Source organism: Genypterus blacodes, unplaced genomic scaffold (assembly GCF_046128005.1).
Source record: "Genypterus blacodes isolate CSIRO-AG114 ecotype Tasmania unplaced genomic scaffold, CSIRO-AGI_Gbla_v1 ptg000156l_1, whole genome shotgun sequence".
NCBI classification, from domain to species: domain Eukaryota; kingdom Metazoa; phylum Chordata; class Actinopteri; order Ophidiiformes; family Ophidiidae; genus Genypterus; species Genypterus blacodes.
Genome location: NW_027466957.1, coordinates 5208594 through 5229164, shown reverse-complemented (window position 1 = coordinate 5229164; position 20571 = coordinate 5208594). Strand labels below are relative to the sequence as shown.

At 42.2% G+C, this 20571-nt stretch overlaps 2 protein-coding genes across 2 annotated transcripts; one reads left to right on the top strand and one right to left on the bottom strand.

Annotated features, from left to right (window-relative positions):
• Positions 1-5351: 5351 nt before the first annotated feature.
• On the bottom strand, positions 5352-9776 carry emilin3a (elastin microfibril interfacer 3a). The gene is made up of 4 exons (XM_076166146.1): positions 9231-9776; positions 8724-8843; positions 8114-8652; positions 5352-7773 (listed from the first exon to the last, which is right to left on the bottom strand). The coding sequence occupies exons 1-4, from the start codon at positions 9380-9382 to the stop codon at positions 5834-5836; spliced, it is 2751 nt and encodes a 916-aa protein (XP_076022261.1). The 5' UTR covers positions 9383-9776; the 3' UTR covers positions 5352-5833.
• Positions 9777-15652: 5876 nt separating this feature from the next.
• samd10a (sterile alpha motif domain containing 10a) lies at positions 15653-20530 on the top strand. Its single transcript, XM_076166107.1, has 5 exons — positions 15653-15944; positions 17222-17403; positions 19742-19910; positions 20000-20140; positions 20233-20530. The coding sequence occupies exons 1-5, from the start codon at positions 15932-15934 to the stop codon at positions 20253-20255; spliced, it is 528 nt and encodes a 175-aa protein (XP_076022222.1). The 5' UTR covers positions 15653-15931; the 3' UTR covers positions 20256-20530.
• Positions 20531-20571: the final 41 nt, after the last annotated feature.

The window sequence follows — 20571 nt, the reverse complement described above, 5'->3', positions numbered from 1 at the left end:
ATCCTAAAAGTGGCTTCTCGCATCAGTGAAACCATATCAGAGACGTAAATGATCATTGTCATGACTCTGGACTATCAGTTTATTTCTGTATATTTTTGGGGATTCATTCAGTGGTTTGCTCATTGGAGAGGAATGAGAGATAAAATGATATTTGGAGAGAAGAGCAGGATCACGAGCTGCTGTCAGAACTGATGCAGAGGCAACATCAGCGCTCAAAGCTCAAGTAATCACTGAAGATAAAGGATAAGGCTTCATTGTTATTCTGGTCAGGGAGAGTCAATGACAAACCAAACATATCTTAAACATCCCGTCAGTCTGAGAGGAGGAGACCCTGCTCAGGTTCAGTGTTATTGATAATGTTTGGGTTGCAAGAGATTCACTTGTATTCACCTCCATCCTGAAAGCCCAAAAGCTGAGATGACAACTGTTTTTGGGTGCAACTCACCCATCACATCTTTACTGGGATCTAACTCTGATTCCCACCAAATCTATCTTTTAACCCTTAATCTATGCTTTGTTTCTAAATGGTGCGTGTAGTCATAGGGCCCAAACCAAGAGAATCCATAGTCATGTGTGTTGATGAAGAGTGTGTGGTGAAGGATACAGAAAATGAAGGGGAGAGCTTAAGCTGAATCTGAACTTTGCCTGTGACAGATTGAGTATATTAAGAGCGGCTGAGCTGTGGCACTGCTGTTATTATGTCTCTGAGCCTGGTCCAACAGCTTCTCTGCTCAGGATAGTTGGATGCCCTTGAGACAGGGACAGATATGACCTCTGGATGTACTGCTAGAGGGTGAAGCCATAAAAACTATACTGCTGAGTTGGTAATGCATGACATAACCAATTATTACTTTTCCAATTTGTTTCTCTAACCTTTCTTGGCTTGTGACAGTGTTGTTGTCCCCTCACCACAGTATATGCTTGTCAGCTGAGACATTTTGACCTTGTATTTTCCAGAGGCAAAATCTTTAATCTGTAATTTATTGCTGTTGTCAGCGTGACGAGTAATGTGTACTTGTGATGAGTTTCCTAACTCCTCCTCATCGGAACTAATGCAGTGTGCCTTTGATGTGCTTACCCTTAAATGAGAATTGCCACTCAAAACCATTAAATCTCTGCAGTCAGGGTCGATAAGGAGACAATTGAAGGTTGACAGGCACGTCAGGACAGTTAATCAGCCGCGTGAACCTTGTGCATCAGTTTATGAACAATATCAGCGGACTTCTGTTGGAAGCCACTGCCATAGCGAATTCTTTAACATATGTTTATAATCTGACCCATGAATATTATCATTTTATAATTTAGTCTAAAAGTTTAAATCTAAATAATCTAAATTAGTTATGTCACTGCTAAAATAAATTCTTGTCAAAGTAAAAGCCATTTTATTTTAGGGCTAACAATTGTCAGTGTCTGTTCATGGTGACTTTTTATATTCACACCCTCTTTAATATTTATACCTTGAATGTTGTGGATATCTCCCATGCACTCATTTTCATCATTCAGGTTTTTTTAAATGAATGTATTTTGAAGTTTTGACTCATATATGTGTTTGTCTGCAATGTCATCCTAATGCTGACCTGCTTCATAAAGGGATTAGTAGTGTAGAGCTTGTTATGAAACAGTCACTGTTGTCCTTGTCTGATTGGGATACAAACTCTTCTTTCAACATACAGTACATGACACGCATCACATCATAATCCCCTCTGACGGCCCTGTGAGACTGAAGTGAACTACATTCACCCCGGTGGTGTTTAACTGCCGTGTGCGAGTGACTGACACTGACATGTCACCAACTTGCAGCATCACTCAGTATTTTGCAGCTTGACAAACAGAGGCTAGAGGCCATTTTGTGTCTTATGTGATGCAGGATATTAATTGGATTGTACAATGTGAAGCAATGTAATGCATCCGATTGTCTGGAACAATTCTGACTTGTACTAACTGTATTTTTATTCCAAATGAGCCCAGTGCTATCATAGCAAAGAGTGGAATGATGGGTGATCTCCTAAATTCTGTTGAAGATCCAACAACTTGCAGCTGCTGTGATGTCTGTAGATTAATAGCATCTGCATCACTGCCAGCGGAATACTTTTTCACTTTCATAAGATAACATTTAAGACCCCATTTGATTTGAATCTTAACTAAAAAAGAATCTTACTTTATCACTGGGAGATCACCCAGCAATGAACATTACGACATTTTCTGCAATATAAATGTTTTTCCTCGTCACGTCTGCGTCAATGTATCGTATTCTCTATTGCATGCAACCATCGAAAATAATATCAGTTACATTTGTAAGGTTACAGAAGCCTTACAAACTAGCAGTGATCCTGTCATTGTGTTGTCCTGAAAGGGGATAAGATACCCACAGACTGCTGTGCTACTTACCTTCCGGGGAGGAATGACTTCTCCTCAATAAAACTCATGGAAGCTTGGTGGACAGCGGGGTGTAGAGGATAGGAGCTTGGACAACCATCAAGAGGGACAGACAAAGGGAGTGAGAGACTGAGAGGAAAGGAGAAGCAGACAGAGGCAGAGAGAGCTGCACACAGAGCGAGAGGGAGAGCAGCACTGGACCTTTTCCACAGGCTGGAGAATCCAGCTATAGTGTCCTCACCCTCAGTGACACAATTTTTCCCACACATCCATACACACACACACACACACACACTCACACTCACACTCACACTATCTCACTCATTGGCCAGGAAGGGAGATGGATTCTGATGACTCGAAGTTCGGAACCACTCCCCACCCCATTTTCTCTATCTTAACTCTTTTCTCTCCCTCTATATGTATCAGCCACTCAGAGCTCTCAGCCTTATGCTGGGAGATCATACGTGTGTCAAAGTGAGTACATTTGTGCAGTTATTCACAGTAACCATATGTATCATGTATATGCATCATTGGTCACTGTGGCTCACAGTCACAACTCTATGGAATATGGATATAACAAATATCAGCGTGTCCCACAGGCTTTTATCCAAATTAAAATTGGAAGGGTGGCAGCCAATCAGTTTTGAGTTTCAATCTGGATAGAGGACATAGTAAATAGTTTTAATATTGCAGTGAATGGTAGAAACTGTGATTGAAGTTCCTTATCCTGTGACTAGGACATCAGAAAGCTGCACAAACCATTAAAATCTTTAATGGCTTTCAGTAAAAGCTTGTTGCGGCTGCACCTCTGGCAGTCAATGGCCATGTTAGTGCACTTTGGAAATCACCAAATGTGGTGCATAATTTGTGACAGCACTTTAGCGTCTTCTAGCTGATTATACTTAACACATTTTATTCCATAAATGACACAGTACAATAATATGAGTTATTCGTCTTGACAGATTTGGAACAGATTTTGTGGGAAATTTATTTGGGGTCCAAAATTGATTGGGCTTCAGAACATAAAGTATCAGGAGGAAAAATCTTTAATACATTTTTCCCATTTGCCAATCCAACATATTTGGATCCTAATTGAGTCCCCTAATCTAGTACCCATACTTGTACCCATAATTACATAATTATTCTTCAAAATTGATACATTTTGAAGATGTAACTTCAATGTTAATGCCAGAGCTTTGTTGTTTTGTTATGAACACAATGAGAGGATTACCCATGTGAAGGATATATGATGTACATATGTAGTAGTATTAGAGTGTTGTAGTAGATTAAAATAAATTGAAGTTGACCCCAAAAATAAAGGCCAGGACACTTTTGACAAGTTTGACATTTGTTCCATAAAGAAATTAAAAATAAACCTTACCTATAAGCACTTCTGACATTGTCTTTAGTGTGCTCATGGGCCTTGAGTTGTTGCTTAGTCGATTCATGAGAAATAAATTGTGATTTTATAGTCTTTCCCACATTGTGATTTGTCTACTTCAGACTGCAAAACGCTCACAGGCTTGATTTATCTTCTTCTCTGCACCATATGGAAAACTGAAAAATCGAAGAATACATTTCTGCTCACCGTTTTCGTTGATGTGACGAAACCAGCACACTGTGTGGAAAAAGTAGTTGTATTGAATTTAATAGGTTAAACAAACATCTGCAATTGACATTAATACAGCTGGGACATCCATCCAAATATTTTGTACCTCTATCTATCAAATCATGGAGGGTTTGTATACAGTAAAGCTCACTCCAATTCGCTTGAACATGAAATCACCAAGATCTCCCTCATATTCAAATTCATCGCCATTGCTGTACCCATATTCATCTCAAGCTGCCCTTAACGTTGGCTCTGGGACAAATCATTTGGCACGGGACCAAGAAATCATCTTTTGTAATGTGGTAGCCAAGACAACAGAAAGGGTTTAGATAAGAACAGAGTGTCTTTAAAGTCTCGTCACATGAAAAGATGACCAAATGAATGCTGTGTTTAGTGATGTTTATCATGTTTACAGTTGTATAAGAGATCCTTTGTAGTATGACTCAGTGTAGGAAATTGCTCTTCAAGGTCGGGCTTTGTGATTATGACTTTATACCAACTACTTTTTCAATAGGAGACGATGGATTAGCTGTACACTTTATTCTACGTCTGGAGCTTATTGCTAAAACGCTCTGGGGTTGATTTAAGGAAGTTGTCATGTATGTGCCCACTAAATCAATACTGCCCATCACTGTAATGGTAGAAATTCTCCTTTAACCCCAAGCTTCTGTCTATGACATTATACAAGGTGACTCAGATCGAGGACCACTGTCCTCCGATTGCTCTGGTATTCTGTGTCCTCTGTCTTTGTGCCAGCTTTGCCTTTCGTAAATTGTGCGCTTTCCCTCAGTGAGTGTCTGAGCATAACTCAGAATCGGATACATAAATGAGCAGTGAAAGGACTGTGAGTCACTGAAATCAAATTCCCCAGAGCCCTAAAATGCCTGTCTAGAACCAAGCAAGATTAATGTGTTCTTGTCTGGGCTTGTTTGAAGTGTGAACTTATAGGAGGCCTGGGTAGAATACAGAAAAAGAAGACCGGTAAAAGATTCTGGGACATATATTTAATGTAAGCTGGAGGCAGAAACAGTCTTTGGTTTTCCATCTGTGTCACCTTGATTTATAAGACAGTTTTTTCATTTTCTTTCTCGTATACATCTAATCTCTGCAGGGGAGAGGGTTCATTCTTTATATGGACATATCTTAAACCAAATTCCATGTCCCCAACTGTCAATTCAAACTAAATCCAAAGTATGTTGCCCTCTTGTGGCGTCACATTTATCTGCCTCTAAGTGAAAACACACTACCTGACCAAGAATGCAACAGAGCTGCAACTATGCTTTTGTGTTTATTAAATTGTTGACACTGCACAATCTTGAAATCACAGTGTATACAGCTTGAAATGGCAGCATTTTTGCAATTACAATATTAATAGAAATCAATATAAAAAAATCCAAACCATATAAAAAACAGAATATCTTGAATATATCTACTCTAAACATCAGTAAAAAACAATCATTACAAAACATTAACATGTAAACATTTTGTTGGACACAAGTTCATAGAAACTGCAGTGACAGAGGTACAGTGTTCTCTTATCTATCTGTTCCTCAGTCACCCTGGCTAGATAAAGATCTTCCACCTCACTCACATCAACTTAGCACCTTCATGTTGCAATACCAAGATGCTGCCTCTAAGTATAATGTTATCAGTTGGAATTAGCTGCCTCTGTCGGTTTTCTCATTTCTACGTATTAGGTAACTAAAACCATTCGTAACTCAGTGCAGGTTTTACACCTTTGTAGTTAACAGTACGCATAGTATGATAACATCTTAGTGGACTTCCACACCTGCAGATTCAGGACAATTTGTGATTCAATGTAGACATCCATAGTCCTAATAAATTGAACTAAATCAAGGTGAAGGTGTCCCCTCGTTTCTGCTCAGACTTCAACCCTAGACTCTCCTGCGTAGGCTCCATCTTTGAGGTGCAGTTCCTGAGTCCGTCTCTCAGGTCAGTCAGCTGCTGAGCGTGGCTGGAGAGGGTCCCATTGACTCGCGAGAGAAGCCCGTTCGACTGTTTCTCCAACTCCTCCCTGATTCTCTCCAGGTCATCTGCCATGTCATTCAGTCCCTTGCATTGGTCCTCCACATTGGAGACACGCCCTCCAACTTCAGTCACCTCTTTCTGGACCCCCAGAGCAGTGCTTCGACAGCCCTGGACTTCCTCGGCTAGCCGCCTCTTCATCCCCAGAAGCTCACCCTTAAGTCGGGCCAGTCTGCGTTCACCGGCCCCAAGCATGGAGGCCTGATGTCCAACCAGTTGGACCACACCTTTAACCTGCTGGGCCAAACGGACCTCTCTCTCATGCCAGGTGCTGTTGGCTTCTCCCACCTGGTGGACCACCATTCCTAGGGAATCTTGAAGGCTTTTCAGAGTGCGATTGACAGTGCGTACGTTGAATTTAAGTATTGTGAGCTCGCCCTGCATGGGGGAATCTCTCTGTTTTTCTTCTTGCTGGTCTCTGAGGGCCAGATGCTTCAAGAGGTTCTGTAGTGTAATATTGAGGCTATTCAAACGGTCAACTTGGAAGTCCAGTGTCTCCTGTACATCCTTCTCCTCTTCTATGTGAGTATTTGGTTTGGCAGAATCTCCCTGAATGGCAGAGGGGATCTGAGAGGAGGAGCAGGAAGAAATGCAGAGACTCTCCAGACTGTTTAGGTGCTTCTTTACTCTGTCCACATCCATCTCCAATCTCCCTCGCAGTGACTCTAGCTCTGTCTCCAGGGTGGGAACAGCATGGCCCTCCAACAGGGCAGGGGCAGTAGCATTGCTCAGCTCTTCCATAGCTGTCAGCAAGCGGACCTCTAATTCACTGAGCTTACCTTCCAGTCTGGCCTCCAGACCAGCTCCTCCACTTGTCCCTCTTGTCTCATCACTTTTCAACTTCCCTGTCAGGTTGAGCTTGGCCTCTACATACCCTAATCGCCCCTCAAGCATGCCCTCGATGTGGTCCTTGTGTCCACCCAGCTCCACTCTCAGGTGTCCTTGGGACTGGTTGAGGCCTGCCACTGACATCTCCAGCAGCTGAACCCTCTCAATCAGTCCATTCACTGTACCACAGCAACTGTCTGAAGCTTTCAGACCATGCACTTGTGCCTTGAGGTTACCTAGCTCAGTTCTCATGCCTGCGGTGCTGTCCACCAGGGCGTCCTCCATCTGTTCCTGAGTCTCATCTTGCTTCCTCTGACACTGACGTCGGACATCCCCGGCTTTTTCCTCACAGCGGCTCTCTGCAGTCTCCACACGCTTCTCAAACCCACCGAGGATCTCTGTTCTGACTGCACTCAGCTTGGCATCCATCAACTCCTCTATAGCCTTCTGGGTATCTCCTCCGAGAATGCCAGTGGAGTCAGATCTTACCTGCTCCCTATTTGGCAGCTTCTTTAAGGCTCCATCATGACCCAGTACTGTTGCTTTGAGCTCCTGCAGCTCTGCTGTCTTGGCCTGTAGCTCTGCCCTGAGCTCTTCCACCCTTCCACTCAGCTCTCCCAGGCCTGGCAACACATGTCTGCCGTCCAGACCTTCTGTCTCAGGGTCTCCACCAGGGATCTCTACAAATCCTATAGTAGATTGACTTGAGGCCACGGGTGGAGCAGGAACAGGACCAGGGGCAGCAGAGAGCAGAGCTGACAACATCCTGTTGGCATCTTCCCTCAGTGAAGCTCGTAAGCCGTCCTCTAGTCCATTCACAGTCCCCCTCAGGGTCTCCAGACCCTGGTTCAGACGTTGCACATCTTCCTCCATTCGATATAGTCGCTCCTCTGTCTCACTTTCCAGGGACTGGCCTAAAGAGAGAGAGATTACATTACATTAATACAGACATTTCAACAATTAAAGACCATTCGAGTTTCTACTTTGTGGCCTGGCTAAGTGGAACTACAATCTGTGACTATAAACTACAAAAGTAAGCCTTCCTTAGTATACACACTATTCTTATTGTCAAGATGATTTGTCAGATAACAAATAATATCATTTGAGAAAAATCCTCCCACTGACCCACCTGAAGTGTTTTTATGGGCAATAATAAAGAGAACAACATTAAAGCTACCTACTTGGATATATAGAATGAAGTCTATTTACCAAGGAAATTGAAAAATGGTCCTATGAATAAACATTTAGGTTCACCTTCAGCTTCTTGACCACCAGAGGGTGGTGCTGCTTCCTCCAGGATATGTTCCTCTGGCACCTGACTGTGCTCAGGCTCATGGTCATGGTCGTGTACTTGTTCCTGCTCTGGGTGATGTGGCTCCTGGTTGTCCGGCATTGGCTCTGGCTCTGATGGATAAGGCTCAAAGGAGGCGTCTGGGTACGATGAGGACCTTGGAGGCCCAAAGTGATGCATGGGATAAGAGTCCATACTGCTGGTGGGAGGTCCTTTAGATTGACTCCATGGCTGGGCTTTCATGCCAGTGTTAATGGGTGGGCCTTTAAATTGTGGACCTTTAAACATTGGACCTTTGTAATGTGGGCCCTTGAACTGAGATCCTTGAAAATGTGGGCCTTTGACGGATGGGCCTTTAAATGGTGGCATCATTTTCATGTGATGTGGATAAGATGGTCCCTCCATACAGCCATAACCAGAGAAACCGGGGCAACAGCGCCACTCCAGCTCTGTGACAGTTTTGTGTGCCACTTTGTAGATAGGTTTGTACATCAGGCGATATCTGTGGAGATCAACCAGGTATTAGTCACAATAATGCGATATCAATGTGACACTTAGATGTGGTTCACTTACAGGAGAGTTGGACATTTATGACCCCAGGTGCACTTGTTGTACTCAGCCTTGACATAGGGGGCTGCCCCATCCTGCACTGTGAAGGACACAGTGTTTTCAACAACGTAGGCACAGTGGTTCCTTCCAGAGAACAGAGAAGAGACAAAAATATGACACAAACAACTTTTGATTATACTGAATTAGTTCTATTTTTCGGTGAAGTAGCTCAGATATGTTACAAAGAAATACTGTACATGCAGGGTGTTGAAAACTGAAACTGAAATCGACTCGCCTTTACCGTCATTATAGTATAACACAGCTTGTTTTGGAAGCCACAAGATATTTTTAGCTGTTATTGTTGAGTGCATAACCTCTATCTTTGCACTCGTGAAGTAATAGCAGAATGCTCCAACTTACAAAAAAGGCAGTGTCAGTGACCTAGTTTGGACATAAATGACCTGAATTTCATGAAATAGTGTAGACAGACGGACAGAGAGAGAGAGAGAGAGAGAGAGCACAAGCACTTACTTATGTCTGCTGGTGGGTTTTCCTGGCTCATGGTATTGACTGGGCACACCTTTGTACGGGTTCGGCTGAAATGGTCTGTAGAACTTGGCGTCAGCCAGTGACAGAAAAAGTGTCACAACTATAAAAGGGCCCACGGCCATTGTAAGATGCATCCTGATTTATCCAGCAGTTAAAAGATTAGAGAACAGATTCTTCAAAAAAAGTTTACCTCCAACAAGAGCAAGTTATGCTTAAAAAATAAAGTAGCCTAAATATTCCATTCACTTACTATCAAAATGACTGAGTTACCATGTCTCTGAGGAAATCCCAGTCACGCAAAACAGCCAAAAATTCAGTCCCTGCAGTCCAACTATTTGGGTGTGAATCAGAGCTATAAAGCAGAGTGTCACCTTTTGAATGAGTTGACTCTGCTAGTGTGACAACAGTCCACTGTGAGCTTGGGGCACTCCTGACGCCACTAATAGGGCTCTACTAGACCCATCTGCATATCTCCTCCCACTTGACCTCCTCAAAGTCACACCAGAGTGACACCAGAGGAGAGCAGTAAGCCCTCATTCATTTCATTTCAGTCCTGTCATATTCTGGAGACTGAAATTAAAACTCCCTCTTTATGATTCATTTTGTTCGATGACTGCCTCTACCAATCAGCACTGAGAGCGACATTAAATTACTGTATATTCCCATGGTGACATCATTCCATGACCACAAACTACCTCCAGAGCTTTAGAGCGTACAAGAGGCTGCCTTGTCCCGAAATAGGCTGCTGTCCTCTTTTGAATTTCCTTGTCTCTGCACATAATGACTATTGGGGTTTCTATTCATGTCACATGATAAGTTTATATAGTTCACAAATAATTATCTTATTATTTATATTAGGCAGGACACTGCAGGAGCAGTCCATTCATCTTAAGTGCATTATGACCTATAGATATATTGATCTTTAGATCAAGCCATATTTTAAATGAACATAGATAAACAAAGTTGCTGTGTTATGCACTAAATGGATGAAAAAAAGCATATAAAGCAAGCAAAATAGTTTCCAAGGCTTACATTATGCCCTCATGTAGCCTCCTGTGTCTGAAACCATTTCAAAACACAAAGATATTCAGTTTGCACTGATACAGACGAGATAAAGGCAACACTTCCTTGCAAATGTTAAGCATTTTGGCAGTCAGTAACTTTTTTATGGGTCAATTAATTTATAGCTTGTTTCATCTCTGCTAGTCACATATGATCTGCAATCATTTCAATTTCCTGTTCTGCCTTATTGGCATACATCTCAAGCAAAACTAGAAACAATGAATAGTTTATGTACAGTATTGGTGTGATATATGAACATATAGTGTAATGTAAAATGTATTTGTCATATATGTGGCGCATTCATACATCTTTAATACATTATACTCTGGCTGTGTGATGTGATATTATACAAGTCATATACAAAACTCAAGATTATTGCTTATTGTACTAAACTACCACAGCAAAACATAGACTATAGGTTTGTCACATGCATGAACCTATTAATACTGATATGCAGGTTACGTGATGTTTTAGCAGTCTTGTTAGCTTTAAAGTCAAATCAGTTACACACTTTGCCCTCTTTCACTTCACACATGCACACTGGTGTAGACTCTCCCCCAACCTAACAGCAAACCTCCAGGAATGGGAACAAATAAAAACAAATAGTCTGTGTTGAAACCCACACACCCATTCCTCTGACCGCCTTTCCCCACACACCAACACACTCATTCACTGCACAGAAACAGTGAGACAAGGAATTAAGCTCACAACCCTGAGCATTGGCAGACACTTTCCCCTTGAAACCACTTAGGAAGAACCAGTTTACTGCCTAACTTTGGGATTTACTGTTTATATTCATCACAGTCAGTTTAAAATGAAATTTATCAGCTTTTAGAGGACAAACTGATCACTTTACCTCTGAATGAAAGCAAAACCCTCAAATGTAAACCTTTCCACAATTACAGCATTCTGGCCCCTGGAGCTTTTCTTTGTTTATTGTCTTTATTCTGTTACATTGGTGAAATATAGGACAGCAGCAGAATGAAGATGTTTTCCCTTAAAATACAAAAATACACATCAGTAGTATAATACAGTTCAAAAAGCAAAGTTTCCAAAGTGGGTAAGGACAGAATAAATAAAACGACACAATGTTTTCGTGATCTAAAAAGTTCCCAGTTAGTACCAGAAATCTCATAAATCACTTCATGCTTCGTCCACAGTAACCCGACCTCATTTAGAACAAAAGTGACATTGTGTCCATTATTTTTTCAAAAGTTATTTTCGTGGCCCTTGTAAGAAGTCAATTTCCTGTATCCTGTTTGTAGCAGGCCCCACCTCTTTTACCTGTGAACACCCTGCTCCAAGTGTAAGTATGTGTGTGTGTGTGTTCACCGTGAGCTCCATCACGCCTGGATTTGTAAACAAGCTTCCATTGTATCGTGTGAAACATGGCGCACAGTGCACAACATCCAGACTCCCAGTCGAACAAGTGCAGCCTTATTCTGCAGGCCTCCACCCAAACCTTTTGCCTGAATGGAATCACAGTGTTACAGCTGTTTTAGCTTCCACTCACCTGCCCATCATAACGCTTACGTCAGTCTTTAACCGTTCATGCATCTCATCAGCCGTGTTATGGACAGGGTGAGGTCGAAGTTGCCTGCGTCCACACGGAAAAGAGTGTCGAAAATGGAAAAACACTTTAAAACGCACATAAATCAAAAGGCCACATATGGTGCTAAGGATATCTGTGCCACATATGTGTGTTCACACGTGTGTTTATCCCATTTTCCTTTTCTCTGTCTGTTTAGTTTTAACACTGAAGCTTCACATTCTGAGCCTGCCTGTAAATCCTGTTAAGTGTGTTTTTGGTGCTGTGTGTTTCCGGAGAGCTACGCTGCTTTTCCACAACAGACCTTCTTCACATTATATTAGCAAGTCATGGATGGGTTTGGTTTGCCACTCAAGGCCTATGGAATGATTTGACGTATTGTATATTTCCTCCTTCCAGTCTGTAAAATGGCTAAGAATGATTTTCTAGCGTTCATACGTGACCTGAATCTGTTCAATTCTTTTATTTCAACTCCTTCTACTGGTTAGCCTGGCAGAGAGAAAGATGAACTCTCTAGAAGAAGAACATTGAACGGTGCATACCGCTGCTAAGGCCAAACACACCAAGACTAGATTTGACTTGTTCTAATAAAATATTGGCCAAGTAAATTAGGGTAACATTGATTTAAATTGAATATACCCTAGATGTTTCATCTGTGCTAGGCTAACCAAATGCTTTGCTAACTAAACGATGGCATCAGAGTTGAATCGACTAGCTAGCTACATAGTAGCCGTCTACTTCGAGTTAAAGTTAATTGCACATTGCCATTAATTGTGAAATGTATCATAGTGAATGGGACGTCTTTTCAGGATGTTGACATTGATCCTTGTTGCTTTTCAATGACAAGACAATGCTAGTTCGTGAAAAAATAACCTCCACAATGGATCAATCAATGCAGCTATTGTTTGTGACATGAAGCACCAAAGTGTTTGACGGCCTTTTTTGTATTTCCATGACCAAGTAACTGGGTTAAGTGGGTTAAGCAACAGGTCATCACTTCACAAAGCTAAACCCTGTTTCCATTGCAGATGCACACTGATTTATTGAAGTTCATGAAATTAGTCTATATGTAAAGATTGAAAGATTTCCGCTTCCTTCAGGGACTTGTGAGGTTGAACTCAGTAGAAAATCGGTCACTTAACAGAGACAAATGTTGGTCCGAGCAAACGTAATTTGGTGGCCACATGGGGAAGCAGAGGTCGCCGACACACTTCACACTATGACTCAGAGCTTCAGTGTATTTGCTGTTGACAGGCTGTTGACAGTGTGTACTCATCTGGATACAGCATTGCTTACTGTGAACACACACACACACACACACACACACACACACACACACACACACACACACACACACACACACACACACACACACACACACACACAATCCATCTGCATCATATTATTCTGCTCACTGAGGCTTAAAAGTCTCAGAGTTGTCTCATTTTTCCAACATGATTTACTTCCAGAGCTGATTCATAATAATCCCGCGCCTGCGTTTGATTAATGATTTTGTCTCGTTCCATGTATGACAAGCACTTTATACAGTATAATACAAAAATTTACTTCTATTCTATCTTTCAATTTCAAGCAACAACAGTTTGTGTCAGCTTATTTTATTTTGCTTATGTGGATAATTTTGCTGAGTAAAACCTGGAACCCTCTCAAATCTGGAACATGGGCTGATAAAGGAGATAAAAGTGACAGCAGAATGTTTAGATGAGCCAAACAGCCTCGTGGTTAGAATAGTGAACTAAATCAAACAATTTAAACAAATAAAAGATGTAAATCTGATCCAAAATACTATTTGACTATACAAAATAGTCACACATGTTTTGAGCAGCAACATAAGTATGTGACGTGTTGGCAGAATGATACTGCCACCTTGTGTTCACTCCTGGTCTTGCATCATTTTTCCTGCCAAAAGCTTTTTGTTTCATCATAAACATTTTATTACCAAGAAAGAAATGATTATCTCTGTCTCGTGGCCAAGTGATAAAATACTTACGGTGTAACTCTAATGATGTTGGCATATTACTCAGGAATGATCATAAAGACAAACAATCAATGGAAGAAATGTCTTAGATGAACAGTAAAACAAAAGGCTGCTTAGTGTAAATCTCCGACGTATTTCACTAATAGACTAGAGTCTTTGATGTTCTCTCCAGTGGATAGAATGAATGCTTCTTCTTCTTCTTCTTCTACTTCTACTTCTTCTTTCTTTTCATCTTTTAGCACTCTATCCAGGCCAAATGTGTCCATGTTAAATGTTTAAGCAGAACCCCAAAGCTCCAAACTCTCAGTTTTCTCTGAAACATCTGTGGAAACTGCTCACTGCGCTCCCCACCAATTGAACTTGAACTAGTCGGGTGGGTTCATATCACCACATGGCGCGTGTGGTTTGATGGGGATAAACTACAATGCATCTCTCTGACCAGTGTTTTGAAAAATCAGTCTCGCAAAAAAACAGCAGTGTTGACGTGGGGGAAGACGTGGGGGAAGACGTGGGGGAACTACTCCCGCTGGGGAGTAGTTCAGACGCTGATTGTGGGAGGATGTGGGAGAAGATCTAACAGATGCTCTTATCTGGCATGCAGTCTTTTCAAATAATCATCAGTCACATCATGCAGCATTCAAACCAGCAGGGAGCGCCACCTTAGATCCATCATTGGCAGCTGGAAGCCTAAAGAGAGAGAGAGAGAGAAAGAGGGAGTGTAAACCAGGACAACCACCCTCAGCCTTCATCACTAACTGTCAATGTTGTTGTTGTGAGCGTTGCTAGGAATTAATTGGACCTCCTCCACGCCGTCTTTGACAAACACCTGAGTCTCTGCATCCACAACAACACACTCCTACACACATTCCTATTAATCGGCATTTTTCAGATAATTTTCTTTGCTGTGTATTGCAATTTCAAAACCAGAGCTATATGTGAAATAGCAATAAGGAGTATTTATAAATATACACGATTCCTTCTAGATTGGACCCTCATGATTTAAAGAGTGATATCACATGTTAGACACAGTATACATGTTAGATTGATAATGACATCGCAAATCGGTGGTCAGGATTGTCATTATCTTTGTGATTTATATGTTTGTATTTCACAACACATCTGAAACCCTAAATTTGCCTTAATTGTGGTTGTGCTTGTAGATGGATAGATCGGCAAAAAAAGTAAGTGGGGATGTAGCAGATGTGCTTTTTGTGCATTTCAGAAGTTTATTAAAGTTTATTTTATCTTCATCTCTTAAATGTTGTCTGGCTGGGATCTTTCACGATTATTAGGATTGATCCTCAGTCATTGTGCCATGTGATGGATATGATCCTAAACTAGAGGTCATAGGTCGTCTGCTACCACTTCTGCCAGCCCAAATTCAATGATTGTGCGTGCAGGTGTGAGCAGGACTGTCCCGCAGCACTACTAGGCCAAACCTGGACAAAGAGGGTCCATCAGAGCCATGGCCCGCTGCCCGAGGGCCCCACAGAGCTCCCATTCTTAAGGGGGGGATGGGGGGGATTCCTCGCGGTGGATGCTGTGGTGCTGAGAAGCCTTTTCATGCGCCTCTGTGTTCAGACTCTCCACCAGAGCTGCAGCAGTAATTACAGGGCCTGGGGCTGCACTTTGAGCTCGCTGAGCTCTTGAGAAAAAGTCGCTCATCTGATTCTCACAACACAACACAAACCCCACACACACACACACACACACACACAACACAACACAAACACACTGAGAGAGAGAGACAGAGACATAGATACTCACAGGGGAACCAGTCTGCCCAGCTGTTTGGTGACATTCCCCTGTGTTCTTGCGCAACTTCAAACAGCCAGCTAGTGCGTCTGAGGGACGAGCTGTGCCGCTTTGGAGACATTTTCTAGACGATCGAGGAGCAGCAGGAGGCGGAGGACCACAGAGGATGAAGAGCGTCTCCCCTCCTGCTGGAGCTCCGTGAAACTTCTCACCGGCGAGCAGAGGCAGAGAGGAGAGCAGGAGCGGGAGCAGGAGCAGCGTGATTACCGGAGACGATGGGAGACTTTGACTAAACCAAAGAACGGAGACGCACAGTGCGCCATGGCGGTGGACGGTAAGCAGCTTTGTTTTGGCGTTAGATTGCACTATATGTTGCGTAAATTCCTCCACACTTGTACCTGCGAGACCCGTTTGCAGGTACGCGAGTGGTTATAAGTGGGAGGATAAAGTGCACGTAAACGTTAAAATATTAAAATTAAGTAAAATCTTAAACAGCTGGAGGTCTGAAGCATTAAAATGGGCTGATAGATGCTGATATTACTACAGACATCAGTAGAGTTGGTTGGTTTTGGCGGCTGTGAGTCTTAATTTCTGTCGTGACTCAAGTTTAATTAATGTTATCATCTGATCATTGAGTTTAAGCCTCGTGTAGATTCAGTAAAAACACTTAACAGGGAAACAGCAGGGAGGCAACAACAGGAGTTCCGTGAAGGCATCTCACGTGCAGCGCTAATGAGGACTCTTCTCATCTGCTTTTTATTCTTGGAATTTTTCTTGAAATTTGAAAATCGGAACTGTCCTAATTCTCATATTTAATTTAAAAATGATACAGCGGCAGCTTCACCAAAACCACGTAGAAAGAGTTCTTGCAGTCTTGAAGTCTTGAGGTCTTGAAGTTGCGCACATGATTTTTATTCATAATGTTATTCGGCTCCCAGCAGGTGATGAATGAGAAACACAAAGCTGGCAGAGCAAACACACACACACACACTTTCAACTCCTCAAACCCACATCCTCCTTTCATATTGTCTTTGGTCAATGTGAAATATTGAGATACACACACACACACACACAGTCACAGCTGTTTTTGTTGCCTCGAATTATCACAAGAAAATCCTTCCAATCTGGCTCGTAAATCAGTAATGACCTGCAGCTTTTTTTGCCAGGATCTGTGCCAACAACAGCATGTTTACTGTAGTTCCACACTTTCTTTAATTACTGGATGTAAGAATGCCACCTGCTGTTGGGTGGGTTTGGCTCTGTGCCCACAGGCTGCCTCATAATGATGAGAAAGTGCTCGGTCTCTCCCTGCTAACATTTGGTCTACAAGCTCGACCACAGCGGATAATAGTTCAGTTGGATGCTGATTTCCGGGAATTATCCGTGCAGGCGCTTGTCCAGGCTGAAATTGCTTTGAATGTTACCTCACGCCTGCTCAGTGTCATGCCCTCAGTGGAAAAGTCATAATGAGATCACCGCTGAATGACAGGGTGTCAGGATGCTTTTAATTAGAGGCTTCATACTGTATAACGGGGGCGATGTGCAGAACATGTCCTGTGCTGTTTCTACATCGTCTCGTCTGATTGCCTCCCCCCGCTTCCTCCCCTACAGCTGCATCCAGCTTCAGTTTCTGTAGGCCGGCGGTGGAATATAGAGCTCTGCCCGAGGACTTCAAACACCAGCTGAGTCAACGGACAGGTGGGAACTTAACCTGGCATGACGGACGTGGACAGAAAACAGCAGGAGGCAGAGCAGTGAAGCTTCTGCAGCAGCCTGGCACTGAGGCCCTGCAGGTACTGTGTACACACACACACACAACAGTGACGCCATGACACACTGCCTGCTACATGGGCTGATGCTGTATTCTGCTTCCCCCAGTGTCTTAATTGGCAGTAAATTAAACACATCATTCACTGTTAGTCACCATAATTCTGTTTAAATTAAGCCAGATGGTTTGAAAGACAAAAGCAGCAGTATTGTTTGAATCAGCAAATACATGCTATGTGTTTTGCACGCATCCTTAGATACATCAGCCAAGAAAATGAGCTCCTCTTTATCATTGTGTCATCATTTTCAGGATTCAAATGAACTGCAATGGTTGCATTTGTCAAAATTGATTTATTATCAATGAGTCCCATCATATGTACATCATGCTGATGCAGGAAAAAATAGGTGTTAAATTATCTTATGCCCATCTTATCTCATGCTCTGGCTGGCTTCCTGTCTATTGCTCTGAGCTTCCTGCACTGAAGAGGAGAGAGATTCCTAGCGTGGCAGATCCATTGTCGCAAATGGCCACTTTGTCAGCAGAGAATGGAAGTTGCCCTCTCCCCGGCGGGTTGGTGGGCTCTAACAGCCTTTTAGCATGGCTTTAAATAGAACAGGTCCTTCAACATGCAACATAGACTGAGAGCTGTTCAATACCAAATATGTGATGTTGTGCTCTGGTATTCAAAACCCTTTTATAGATCTTCATGTTTTGCTTCTTGGAGTCATTGTGTTCCAATTTAAATTGAATCTGGTCATAGATATCGGTGTCATTATCTTATCAAGGGCAATCTGTTCTAAACTGGCTTCTTTTAAAGCCCTCAGTCACAAGGCCCGGTGTCCATGCTTTTGTCGTCACTCATTGAAAGCTCTCAAGCTTTAAGCTCAAGCTCAAGCTGCAAACAAAGAACTTGGGCTGATAACAAAGTGCAGCGTGTTGTTTTGGTGTCAATCTTCTTGGTTGCACATTATGTAATGGTGAATGTATTTTCATCTCTGTTGTCTTGAGGAGAACAATTTCAGTTGTGTGTCTTTTAACTGCCATCCTGTTTCCACAGTCTTCACACTAACACGCGTGTACATGAAACAGTGATCGTAAGTCTGTAACGATTATGGCCAAAGTGAACTTGAAATGAACTTTGAGATGACAGAAGATATCAGCAGAAAAGAAATCGGTTTGGCAGTAATAAATATTGAAATATTTTACTTAAATATTATACCAAAATGAAAAATTGAGCGTGCTGCGCTGAGACTGAGGGTAGAACTAAAGAGAAAGAACAGTCGGAAGATAAAAAGCAATAAGTGCACGGTCCACCAAAAAGTGTTAGAATTGAATCAAAGAGATCACAGGCAGTAACATGTTTTATTTAAAGATGGAGAGAAACTGAAGCATTTTAACTCTGCTACTGCTCTTAGGATGTAAGATGGTGACTGATGACTTTATGTGGTAAAAAATAAGAAGCTGAAAGTGTTAGATTTAAGAACTTAAAGCAGCTATGCATGTCTGATTGGATCTTATCAGTGATAATGGCTGTTTGATGTTTGGAAAAATGATACTTTGCAAACAGAAATTTCAATAGAAACAACATACATATCATTTAAAATGCGTCATGTTGCATCCTTTTCTGCCAAAGTTATTGTAAATATGTAGATTTGTGTTTTTTCTAAAGAGTAATTTCCTTTCTTATTTGGAAGAGACATTATATGAAGTAATATGCAAACCTCCAGCACCAGTTTTGCCTCACAGGCCCTTAAATGTGGAGAGTTTTCTTCAAGCACCAGGGAACATCTGAGTTGGAGAGGAGTGAAACGCTGAACTCACTGAATTTTTTATACCTGAATGACTGATCAAAGGGCGGATTTGATTAGAACTCCACTTTTACATCCTGTACATCCATGGGATTAATGAATCGGATTTCATCATCAAACCGGCCAACATGCTCCTCAGCCTCTTATGTTGCCGTTGTAGAAACTCCTGCTTGATCTTCAAGAAATTCACATTTAACCGGTTTGATCTGCTCTCATTAGTGAGTTTAAAACACGCCTTTGCTCTTTCGCAAGTTAGTTCCGTTCCATGTGTGTTGGCATATCTGTGTGTGTGTGTCGCTGTTCGTCAGTCAGTGTTTCATTCATAAAATTGATAGAGGAGTGTGTTTGTGGCTGCGGGCTTCTGATCACATTACTTTATAATCCCACATTAGTGTAAAGGTCAAAAATAGAGGCAGACAAGTCATGAATGGAACTATTGTCAAACAGAACCAAAAAATAAGGACATGAACATTATTGAGGTTGTGTCCATGCCTCTTCTCTCTCTTTGTGTATTTATCTGTTTGTGTTTCTGATCATTCCTCTTTGTGGTTGCAGTGTCGATCCAGTGAGAATTATGGGATTTACCACACGAGCCCGATCCAGCCCAGCCTGATCCGTCCCGTCGTGCTCTGGTCACAGCAGGACGTGTGCAAATGGTTGAAGAAACACTGTCCGCACAACTACCTGACCTATGTGGAGGCTTTCTCCCATCACGCCATCACAGGTCTCACATGCCTCCATATACAAATCCGAGAGTTATACTACCAATACCAAGTCTGATTCAGGTGTAAGTAAACCGTGTGACCCTTTCAGGTCGTGCATTGCTGCGTCTCAATGGAGAGAAGCTGCAGAGGATGGGACTGATCCAGGAGACGCTTCGGCAAGAGCTGCTGCAACAGGTGCTGCAGCTTCAGGTGCAGGAGGAGGGACGCAACCTGCAGCTGCTCAGCAGAGGTCAGGACAGATGACCTTCGTCTTAATCTTAAACGTCTTCTTAGAAGTTGTGAAAAATCCTTACTTACGCTTGTTTTTCCTATCTTTCCTAGGTTCATTTGGGAAGATCTCGTAGCCAGGTGTGTTCAGCTGGAAGAAGTGGATGCTGTGGACTCAGCGTTCAGGAATGTGAATCCCAACTGCCGGAAAAATGCATCCAGGGATTATGTGGATTATGTTTTTAAATGGGAATAGGCATCTTTTCATTCCATATCCAGATGAAGATGTACAAAACCAAGGAATACTCTTTGTGGACCGACTCTGTGGACTGTGATGAAAAGCATCATGACAATCTTTTTTTGTCAATGTATTAATCTATGATTAATTATTGTAAACTATCTTTCAACTTGCTTGTCTTTGCCTGTTTTCTTTTGTAATATGTCACAGAAAAA

Bases quoted from the DNA above. Each gene is read 5' to 3' on its own strand.
- emilin3a (XM_076166146.1), bottom strand. From the start codon at position 9,382: ATGCATCTTACAATGGCCGTGGGCCCTTTTATAGTTGTGACACTTTTT. The intron at 8,844-9,230 runs GTAAGTGCTTGT...GTTCTCTGGAAG, and splicing joins AAACCCACCAGCAGACATAA to GAACCACTGTGCCTACGTTG. The intron at 8,653-8,723 runs GTAAGTGAACCA...TGATCTCCACAG, and splicing joins CATAAATGTCCAACTCTCCT to ATATCGCCTGATGTACAAAC.
- samd10a (XM_076166107.1), top strand. The intron at 17,404-19,741 runs GTACTGTGTACA...TTGTGGTTGCAG, and splicing joins CTGGCACTGAGGCCCTGCAG to TGTCGATCCAGTGAGAATTA. The intron at 19,911-19,999 runs GTCTCACATGCC...TGACCCTTTCAG, and splicing joins CTCCCATCACGCCATCACAG to GTCGTGCATTGCTGCGTCTC.